Source organism: Crinia signifera, chromosome 7 (genome assembly GCF_055691185.1).
Source record: "Crinia signifera chromosome 7, ASM5569118v1, whole genome shotgun sequence".
Classification (NCBI taxonomy): domain Eukaryota; kingdom Metazoa; phylum Chordata; class Amphibia; order Anura; family Myobatrachidae; genus Crinia; species Crinia signifera.
This window is the reverse complement of record NC_139223.1, coordinates 26,250,379-26,262,380: the sequence shown is the minus strand read 5'-3', so window position 1 is coordinate 26,262,380 and position 12,002 is coordinate 26,250,379. Positions and strand designations below refer to the sequence as shown.

The following is a 12,002-nucleotide window of genomic DNA, read 5'->3' as shown; positions in this document are numbered from 1 at the left end:
TTGGCGTGGATCGTGGGGTGGCGTTACAAATTTGGGGGGACATTTCAGTGTTAATTGTGCCTATTTGGGCTCTGTAGCCCATTTAACATTGATTCCTATGGCCAAATCGCGGCCATTGAAGCATTGAATGTAAAATCGCGGCCAGCACTACATTTAACATTGAACCCTATGGGAAATCGCGGTGATCGCGGGCATCGCGTCGCGGCCGTTAATGTACTGCCCGCGATGCCCGCGATCACCGCGATGGGCGCCCTTCTAAGTAAAGAGTACCAATCAAATTTTTCTATAACCAAGCACAGGGCACTAATTATAGTCCCAGCTGCCGTTTATAAGGGATACTCAAACACTCAGGGGCAGATTTATTAAGCTTGGAGAAGAGATAAACTGGAGATAAAGTGGAGAAAAGGTAAAAGGAGATAAAGCACCAGCCAATCAGCTCCCAACTGTCTTTTTCAAACACAGCTGATTGGCTGGTGCTTTATCTCCTTTTACCTTTTCTCCGCTTTATCTCCAGTTTATCTCTTCTCCAAGCTTAATAAATCTGTCCCTTAGACAGAAAGGTAAACGGAGCTTATGGACTATAACTCAAGTATCAAAAGTTATATAATTTTTTATTATTTAAACAGAATAAATTGAATACACAATACCACCGGCCGGTAGGACAATATCACAACCTGTGTACACAGAATTTCTTAAAAAACATAAATTCTTTAAAAATTCTAGATCATTAAACTGTAACCTGCAGGGTTAAATATATATTTGGCTAATGAGCCCATTGTAATCACCCAGCTGGGCTTTCAGAGGCTTATTATTCCTAGGTGAGGCTGTGAGTAATATACTCAATACTCCGATATAAATGTCCTGATAGTTGGGGGGAAACACTCTCAAATTCACCCAAACAAGCAGTTATTTCAAATTGTAAGCAAGTTAGTCAGTCACACCTTTTAGTTGGGTTAGACACAACCAGGCAATTTGATATTGTTAGTAGGACTGCGATATCTCAATCATTCAGCCAGAATTGCACAGAACATAACTTGCCCAATACTTAGCTCCCTTGGATGCAGGCAGAATGGTGCGTGTTTGTAATCCACTGGGGGTGAGATATGGCTGGCCTGGAGCGGGTCCCCGGCTGCTGGTCTTCCCGATTACGCAGCCCTCTCAAGGACTCCCTGCTCCGGCGTAAGTCTCCCCGGCTCTAGTGGTAAGCAAGTGACGGTGATAGTGATGACGCATTTCCCCGCTTTTGGAATATATCCTCAGAAAAACTCTAAGTCAGAAAGAACCTGAAATATCTGACTGGGAAGAGCAATTAACAGGCTTGGATGGGGACCACTGCTTTGAAGTCAGATATCTCCGGTTCCCCAGGGCCGATTTTTAAAATTCTTCTACCCATGGAAAGAGGGGACCCTCAGCTTTCAGGCCCTGAGATTCCCTGCGTGCGCTACTGGTAGTCATTACCGACTTTCACATTCCCCAGGTCACCTAGGCGGTGCACAGCTGTAGTCATTACTAACTGTCACATTCCCCAGATCACCTAGCTGGTGCACAGGTGCAGTCATTACTGACTGTCACATTCCCCAGAACCCCCTAGCTGGTGCACAGGTGTAGTCATTACTAACTGTCACATTCCCCAGATCACCTAGCTGGCGCACAGCTGTAGTCATTACTAACTGTCACATTCCCCAGATCACCTCTCTCGTGCACAGCTGTAGTCATTACCAACTGTCACATTCCCCAGGTCACCTAGCTGTAGTCATTACTAATTTACATTTACTAGGTCACCTAGACGGTGCACAGGTGCAGTCATTACTAACTGTCACATTCCCCAGATCACCTAGCCGGTGCACAGCTGTAGTCATTACTAACTGTCACATTCCCCAGATCACCTAGCTGGTTCACAGGTGCAGTCATTACTAACTGTCACATTCCCCAGAACCCCTAGCTGGTGCCCAGGTGTAGTCATTACTAACTGTCACATTCCCCAGATCACCTCTCTCGTGCACAGCTGTAGTCATTACTAACTGTCACATTCCCAAAACCACCTAGCTGGTGCACAGTCATTGCTAATGCTGTGTACACACGGGGGCGATAGGGGCTGAAATAGCTGGGAATATGGTCGCTGGCGACTATATTGCCAGTGATGGGAGTGTGCTCCGGCAATAAATTGCCGGGTGCGCGCTCCCGTTTTCTGCCCCATTCTAATCGCTGGTCGAAGGAGCTTGCTATTGCGACCAGCTGATTACCTCTACGGCACCGCCGGCTGAGGTTCCTTTTCATCAGCGACCATCTCTGGTCGCTGATGAAAAGGGGACACTGAGCAATATATCTCCCCCGTGTGTACGGGGCTTAACTGTCACATTCCACATATCGCCTAACTGGTGCACATCTGTAGTCATTACTAACTGTCACATTCTGCAGATCACCTAGCTGGTGCACAGGTATAGTCATTACTAACTGTAACATTTTCAGACACGCTGCATTCACTCCTACTATAGATCCAAAGGATGCCTGAAAAACATGAACTGTTGGTAGATCTTGAGGACAGGTTTGGCCACCCCTGCAATAAAGCATTCTGCTCTACTCTTCTCCAGAATACAAGCTCACTGTTTTCCTGCCATTGTGCAGCACCCACTTACCTGGGCATGGGACAAGTCACTGGTTCTTTGAGTGACAAATGCCACAGGCTCTGGGATTTCTTCTCCGAAGGTGGATCTCCGAGGCAGGTTGCTCTTGGGATAACAGCGTTTTAAGGTCGTCCCTTCCAGGATCACAAACACCGAGTGGGTGAGAGCTGGGTGATAGGTCTCCGGGTCATAGGAAAACATCTCATTCATCCATCCCTGCAAACCAATAAGGAAACTGGTTATTTAAGTGAATACATTGAATTATTGGGCTCAGAACTCAGTGGGGGTGGATGGGAATATACGTACCATTCTACGGTCCATAACACATACTCTCGCATAGACCTACTGGCAACAGATAAATGGTCATTACAACAATCACACTCCCTAGACATACTGCCGATTACGTGGTCAGACCACGCTCCATAAGTGTGGACATGGAATATCTCTACACTATATACATCTGTTCGCCCATGGAGGCTCTCCCCACATCTTTTGAAAGACGCAACAGCATACTCTCATATAGAGGAAAGTATTAAGACATAGGACGGGCATACATCGCTACCCCTCGCTGCCCCTCGCCGCCCAGCCGCTGCGATGCTACCGCATATGTACTAACATATGCGGCTAGCATCGGGGTGCAGTGACGGAGATCCTGTAATGTGGTGTGCGGGGGTCTCCGTCACATCCCGGCGGCTGTTAGTGTCCCCGGCGTCTCCTCCTTCCCACTGCAGCCGGATGTCCTCCCGGCTGTGACACCTGCTGGGGGAGGAGGAGATCGATGGAGGATGGGAGGGGGGGTCTCAGGGACTGCGGGCAGCATATCGCCACCCTATGGTACATAGGAAAATGCAGTAAAACCCCCGTTTTACCGCATTTTCCCTTTAGTACATCCCGCCCATACAATGCAACAAACTCCCCAGGAGATATATCTATAACAACTTACTGGTGTGCTTTCAAAGCTGTCCTACGGGGAGCAGCAATACAAACAGGAGCCCCATATAAAAAGCAATACATGGAGAAACAAAAAGACTTAGAGGCCAAAATTGGTAAGTAGAAACCTAGGAAACTTGCTAACGAACTAATGGAGGTAAGAAGTCAACTTCAAAAACACCTAGTAGTTAGAACACAGGCTATGGTAAAAAAACTTAAGACATACGTTCTATTTAACAGGAAACAGAGCAGGGCGAATGTTGCCTCGGAAACTTAGGACACAGCAACCGAAACATAGAATTAAATATATCCAGTCTCCTAGTTACACAAAAATAATAGATCCAGCTAAGATAGCTCAACAGTATGCTGTGTTCTACTCACAGGTGTATAACCTGGCTACAGATCCAGCAACCCCTGCACCTTCTCCCCAAATAACCCATATTAAACTCCCATCAATATCTGTAGATCAGTTGGCGGAATTGAACTCTCCATGGAGGCTAACCGAAATAGAGGGGATAGTGAAATCTCTCCCAAAGGGGAAGGCACCAGGACCAGACGGACTGACCAAAGATTTCTATGTGGCATTTAAGGATCTAGTGTCACCAAAACTACTCAAACTATACCAATCAGTCTCTGATCAAGGTGTATTCCCCACTGAGATGTTAGAATATCGGGATGGGTGGCGATTGAACAAGACAGCTGTGTGGGATTTTCCCCAAGAGACCTTCTGTGGGTCCCACAGATAATGAGACCAAGCAAGACACAGCTCCTACCCACTATCACTGAGACGCTTAAAGTTTGGGACAAAATTAGATCAAAAATACCCTAATTTACTCTCCCCTCATTAAATATGCCCTTAAGAATACTAAGCATTCTTATTCCAAACCTGGCCCTTTCTAAATGGACCACCCTAGGGGCTGCATTTATCAATCAATATTTGCGGTTAAATCCCCGAAAACATCAGTTTTCGGGGGTTCACCGCAAATATTTAGTATCCCTCAAATGTATTAAAGGGGGACCGCAGCAGGGATCTCCGGTCCCTGCTGCGATCCTCCCTGCAGCACCGCCGGCCGCATCCCCCATAGGTTTCTATGGGGGATGCGAATCTGCCCGATGTATCAACATCGGGCAGCCCGGCATAACACGCCTGGGCTATCGCCATTGTAATGTGGCGATAGCCCATTGGGGCAGTTGTATTAAGCCTGGTGAAGAGATAAACTGGAGATAAAGTGGAAGGAGATAACGCACCAGCCAATCAGCTGAGTTTGAAATATGACAGTTGGAAGTTGATTGGCTGGTGCGTTATCTCCTTCCACTTTTTCTCCACTTTGTCTCCAGTTTATCTCTTCGCCAGGCTTAATACATCTGCCCCAATGTAGCCTATGGCTACACTTCGCACTGCCCGAGCAGGGCAGTGCGGTAAGAGAGGTCGGCGGGGGTCAGTGCATAACCGCGCATGCGCTGACCTCCCGGCTTCCGGGTTAGGGCTTCGCAGGGACGGGCTCCTATCGGAGCCCTGTCCCTGCGCCCTTAAAAATGATACATCCCCCCGATATGATCGCATTTTACAATGCGATCCTGGGCGGTAATATTCCGCCCAGATCGCATTGTTAATGCGATCATGATACATGCGCCCCTAGGTCTGGTAACCCTAGGAGACATCTCAGAGGAAGGCAGACTGCTACCTTTTATAGAAATACAGAGAAGATTTAGTGTACCTGGGACGGAGTTCCTAAATTATATGCAAATTCAAAATTGGGTACAGAAGGGAAAAGGTACATTAGACACTTTGGGGGAAATTTACAAACAAAAATTTGTGAAAAAAATTGTATTTTCATATGAAAATACGATTTTTTTTTTGGCGTATACATATTTTTGGCATTTACTATGCCAAAAATACGAATTTTTGTATTCGTAATGATGGGACATTCGTATTTGTATTTACAAATACAAATGAATACACCATCGATAGAATACGCCAGGAATAACCATTCAAAAGAATGGTGGTTCCTGATTTACTAATTAGCGTAAAACGCCCGTGAATGGCCGGGCAAATACGGCAGGAAAATACACTTTATTTTCCTGTTGTATTTGGCTTTAGCCTGCACGGATCAGTCAGATCCGTGCAGGCTTTAGTGTTAAAAAAATAGAAAAATAAATAAATAAATAAATAAATAAAAAAACAGCGTGGGGTCCCCCCACAGCTGTAACCAGCACCAGGCTGAAAAAGCCGGGGCTGGTAATAAAAAATCAGGAAACCAACCAATTAGGGGTTCCCTGATTTTTTACAACCAGCCCCAGGCTCCAGGTCCGGGGCTGGTTCCCAAAATACGGGGGACAAAATGACTAGGGGTCCCCCGTATTTTAAGAACCAGCCCCAGGCCAAACCAGCCAGCAGGGTAGTGCCACAGCCGGGGGGAGACTTTTTATACAAGTTCCCCCGGCCAAAGCATTAACCCTACCGACCAGTCAGCCTGGCCAGGGGTCCATGGGGAGTGGGGACTCCCCCAATAAAGGGGTTCCCCCCCTACAGGACTTACCTGACCAGGCTGAAGCCTGGTGCTGTCCCCGGTGACCCTGGAGCTGTGGTCACAGGGCTGATTCTGTGTAAAAAAATAGAATAAACTATTGTTTAATACTGTGGAACTATGAGTCCCAGCAAGCCTCCCCCGCATGCTGGGACTTGGAGAACCAAGGGGCGCTTGGGGCGGAGAGGGGTACCTGCAGCGACGGCGGGGGAGGCGGCGGGGACCGGAGGCAGGCTCCGTTGCCAGGGGGCACGCAAGCGTCTCGTGTGCGCGCGCCCCCTGGTGGGATGGTGGCATGGCGGGGGCTGGTGATAGAATCGCCAGCCCCTGCAAAGATGGCCTAAGCTCCATCTGTACCACCCCCTGCCTGCACACCACCTCCTGCCGGCATACCACCTCCTGCCTGCATACCACCTCCTGCCTGCATACCACCTCCTGCCGGCACACCACCTCCTGTCTGCACACCACCTCCTATCTGCACACCACCTCCTGCCATACCACCTCCTACCTGTACACCACCTCCTGCCTGCATACCACCTCCTGCCGGCACACCACCTCCTGTCTGCACACCACCTCCTGTCTGCACACCACCTCCTGCCTGCACACCACCTTCTACCTGTACACCACCTCCTGCTTGCACACCACCTCCTGCCTGTAAAGTACACCACCCCCTGCCTGCACACCACCTCCTGTCTGCAGAACACCTCCTGCCTGCACACCACCTCCTGCCTGTACACCACCTCCTGCCTGCACACCACCTCCTGCCAGCACACCACCTCCTGCCAGCACACCACCTCATGCCGGCACACCACCTCCTGTCTGCACACCACCTCCTGCCATACCACCTCCTACCTGCACACCACCTCCTGCCTGCACACCACCTCCTGCCTGTACACCACCTCCTGCTTGCACACCACCTCCTGCCTGTACAGTACACCACCCCCTGCCTGCATACCACCTCCTGTCTGCGTACCACCTCCTGCCTGCACACCACCTCCTGCCTGCACACCACCTCCTGTCTGTACACCACCTCCTGCCTGTACACCATCTCCTGCCTGCACACCACCTCCTGCTTTACCACCTCCTGTCATACCAACTCCTGCCTGCACACTACCTCCTGTCTGCACACCACCTCCTGCCTGTACACCACCTCCTGCTTGCACACCACCTCCTGCCATACCACGTCCTGCCATACCACCTCCTGCCTGCATACCACCTCCTGTCTGCACACCACCTCCTGTCTGCACACCACCTCCTGGGTGCATACCACCTCCTGCCTGAATACCACCTCCTGCCTGCACACCACCTCCTGCCTGCACACCACCTTCTGCCTGTACACCACCTACTGCCTGCACACCACCTCCTGCCTGTACATCACCACCTGCCTGTACACCACCTCCTGCCTGCATACCACCTCCTGCCTGTACACCACCTCCTGCCTGTACACCACCTCCTGCCTGTACACCACCTCCTGCTTGCACACCACCTTCTGCCATACCACTTCCTGCCATACCACCTCCTGCCTGCATACCACCTTCTGTCTGCACACCACCTCCTGTCTGCACACCACCTCCTGTCTGCATACCACCTCCTGCCTGAATACCACCTCCTGCCTGCACACCACCTCCTGCCTGCATATCACCTCCTGCCTGTACACCACCTGTTAATGGTGATTAAAATATAACCAGAGTGACGATAAGTGAAAAGCGTTGGTTACGTAATAAGTCCGCAACCAACGTACCCTTTATACCTAGCTACGTGCGAACAAAGCGTAGCGCAGCGTAGTGTACCTTTTATTGTATTATGTATACCAAGAACCAATACCTTAATCAGAGATTCCTTCGCAGTACTTTGTCTCTAATCTGCGAATATACCTTATCGGACTGTGTCCGCAATATACCTTATCGCTATTATGCGAATAAACAGACAACGACCACTGTATAGAAATATGGAGATAAGAGCTCCGTAAAAAGATTGTATTTGAGTCCCTAATGGACAAAAGGGGGTTACAGAAATAAGAATAAACAGGTATAACAAGTAATACAATATACTAACAATGAATACTAAACAGACTCTACTAAGGGGAGAGAAAACAGATACAAGACACAATCAGCCAATCAATACAATAAGGATAACTACCGTTAATGCAACCGTTACCGTTCTCATCAAATATGCGAAGTGTAGTCCGGTCAGAGCTCACTATCGTTCAGGGATGAACTATAGTCCGGTGGTCAGGTCAGGGAAAAGTAGATGTGCCGAAGAGACTTTGGCTGCTCTGGGTCGCCTATCTTATAGGGTCAGAAAGGGGAGGTCAAAGGCCGTTCTCATTGGTCAGGGGTCGAATGTCAGGTCAGCTGTGATTGGGGGGTAAGCTGATACACCTGGTTTGGCTAGGTCCAGGGGAGTGAACTTTAAGAGTCCTTTGTTCGGTGGTTTCGGCGTCAGCAGTGATTAGAACTGGTTTCATCTGGATTTCTTTGTTACATTCTTTCAACAGAAACTGTCCCTGGATTATGGATTATGTCCATAACTATCGGGCAGTGTGTATTGCGAAATATTCGCAATGACCGGAATACTTCGCATAATGAACTGAACAGAACGGTACTAAACACGATACAGATAGATGTATGCAGGGCTAACTAAGCTATGTGTGGCGTTCTAAACCTTTAACTATATTTTACTTAGGGTCAGTATGTGTTTATGAATTTATGTGTGATAGTATGGCTACTCTTCTGGTCCACTTTGCCACGCATACTCGGGTATGGAAACTTTATTTGCGCAACTCTGCGAACCAAAATGGCGGCCATACTATCCTAAAATGGCGGGTGTGTAACTCGACTTCCATAGTCCACCCTTTAACAGTAATTACAAAACTGTTACAATACAAAACATTTCACACGAAAATACAGAAATTCATAATCCTAACAGAGAAATTGGGATACATGAATTAAACATATAAGGGGAGTAAACCATCTGCTCTCGGCCGATCCAGGATCATGGATAAACGATGGGCCGCATTTATCGAACAACCTACTCAGGGTCACGAAGGATAATGTACAATTTTGGGATAAAAATAAAAACAGGGGTGGTTACAACATATACACGTTCACAAATATGGTTTCTTTAAAGGGAGGTGGTTTCGATTTTAGGGTCATATACCAAACCCTGGTCTTCCTCTGTATCTCTCGTTCTTACACTCATGATTTCGGTACGTTTTGTCTTTCCCCGGGTCACCACCTTTAAACATTTGAACAATAGCACAAAGACTATGATGGCACCACCGATACAGAGAAGGAGTTTTCCTATGCTAGCTATGATCCCTTGCGCCCATTCTCCTAAACCAGAGAACCAGTGCATTGGATTCAACCAGGAGGTCCATTCACTAACTTTGTTACCTATTTCTGCCAGGCTGATATTATGTTCCCTTCTAAATTCCCATTTAAGCTGAAGAATCTCATCCATCCGATGATCGATGACTTCTTCTGGGTCTTCAGTATTGTTGGTGATATATGTACAACACTTCACCCCAAACTGGGTAGAGAGGGTGACACAATATCCTCCTGTCATAGCTGTCAGATAGTTCAGCACCATCCGATGTTGGACTAGCTCTCTTTTATATGCTTGCAACTCCTTCCCAGTGTATCTAAAGGTGTCATCATAAATCTCTGTGATGTTATCTACCAAGCTGGCCAATGCTTGTATATATTTAAAATTTATGACTCCTCTGGCGGTATGGGTGATATCTAAAGCAATGAGGAGTTGGATACCGAACGACTCGTGTATCATTTCAGAAGCTAGGGGTTCTTTCTTGATTGTTAAATCCCTTTTATGGATTTGGTCATAATGGGTATGAGTGTAAGGAGGAGAAATACCTCTGTGTATGTTCATCATCTCATCATGTGTGAGGGTCATCACTTCCGGTAACACTCTGCCTAGATAACAAACACCAACGTAGTTCATGGAGAGCCATTTGTACGCCCTCCTACCACAAATATAATAAACATCGTCAGGGAGAAAATAAGGGACAGAGTATTTCATGATCTTGTCACACATTATCCATAAGAACATCCCCGTCCCCTGTTCCCTGACTTGTTCCTCACAGATTTCTGGCTGTAGGGTTACATTACAGTAGCCGGCTGATACTCTGCCGGCCATCATTTTACTTCTCTTCACCGTGTAGACATATTTATAGTGTCTCCCACTGGTTCGGATTTTTAACAACAATTCTTTATCAATAGGCTCTCCATCTGGACGTTGGGAGTAAGTTATTGTCTGGTTATGCCATGTCACTTCCCAAGTACCAATCGCTCTGGAACTCGAGAAGTTCATACATACCAGGGATTTATCCACTTGGTATGGGTGTAATCTAAGACTAGGGGACCTGGTATACAGGTATCTCTTATCCAATGGCCTCCCCTTATTTAATACGCTTATCTCTGAAATGTTAAGCGGGTATGGGACTAGGCCTACACTACTCCTTTTATGTAGCACTTGTGAACACACCCAGCATTCTGTTTGGTTTAAAACCTTACCCACTAGTGAGTGGTAATCACTCAAGGGATGTCGGCCGGTAGTTGCCTTACTTGTCGACTGACATCGCTGGATGCATTCTTCTTCCATTTTAGGTTGACAATATCTACAGACACAGTACTCACCAGACAATAACTCATCACATAGCCCTTGAACTACGTTTCCCTCATACCTTTTACCTTCTCCTGTCATGGGCAAAGTGTCAAGCTGGTTTAGGGATTCTACCTCACCCATATCTGGGTCCATTATTACACTGTCAGAACTCCGCTCCGATCGCTCTAGGATGTGGCAGCCACCGAGTATTTTTGGGTGAATAAAAGAACACAGAAAGAAAACAAAGACATATATGCATAACTGTGAACCTTTTGCTTGGAGTCCTTCCATCATCTCTACCAGGGGACTTTTATTTTGCTCTGCTCTTAGACCTTTGTTCGCTCAGGTTGCTCGACCTTGGCTGCTTCTCAGTGTTCCCGAAACAATGCTTCTAGCGACACTTCTTCTCTCTCGCTCTCTGCACACTGGGACTCTGGGTTACTGGCTTTCTTGCAGTGGGACGAATGTATCCAAGTCTCTCTCTCTGCGACTTTAATTGATGTAGTGCTGGTCAACAAAACTTGGTACGGTCCTTCCCAACGGTCTATCAAACAACCTGAGCGTAAAAAATTTCGGATCATAACAAAGTCTCCTGGTTTAAGATTATGACAATTCTCTGTAGGCATATCAGGGTTCAGTAATTTCAGCTGCTTTTGTTGCTCCCTTAGCTGTTTGTTTAGCTTTAGGAGATACTGTACAGTTAGCTCATTGTTACATTTGAGATCATCCTGTGGGTCTATCATGATGTGTGGCTGCCGACCAAACAATATCTCGAAGGGGGACAAGTTGAGCGGAGTCCTGGGAGTGGTCCTAATGCTATACAACACAATAGGCAGTGCCTCTGGCCATAACAACCCTGTTTCAGCCATCACTTTACCCAATTTGTTCTTAATAGTACCATTCATTCTCTCAACTTTGGCGCTCGCCTGGGGACGATATGGAGTATGAAGTTTACTATTAATCCCCAGGAGTTTACACATGATTTGGAAGACCTCTCCTGTGAAATGAGTGCCTCTGTCACTCTCAATGACCTTTGGGATACCATACCTACAGACAAACTCCTGACATATTTTCTTTGCTGTAAAGGTAGCAGTGTTGGAGGCAGCGGGGAAAGCCTCCACCCAGCTAGAAAACATGTCAACACAAACTAATACATATTTCAAATTCCTACAGGGTGGTAACTGTATGAAGTCGATTTGTATTACCTGGAAAGGGCCTTCTGTAGGAGGGATGTGGGATGGCTCTGTTGGGATGGCTTTTCCAACGTTCTTCCTCAAACAGGTGAGGCATGACATTG

At 47.4% G+C, this 12,002-nt stretch overlaps 1 protein-coding gene across 2 annotated transcripts in view; it reads right to left on the bottom strand.

Annotated features, from left to right (window-relative positions):
* Window positions 1-12,002, bottom strand: part of LOC146019929 (testis-expressed protein 2-like) — a 75,002-nt gene that overhangs the window by 37,404 nt on the left and 25,596 nt on the right. For both annotated transcript variants that reach the window (XM_083152600.1, XM_083152599.1), the window contains exon 3: window positions 2,637-2,840. In XM_083152600.1, the coding sequence (XP_083008726.1) occupies window positions 2,637-2,840 (204 nt within the window). The remainder of the gene's footprint in view (window positions 1-2,636; window positions 2,841-12,002) is intronic.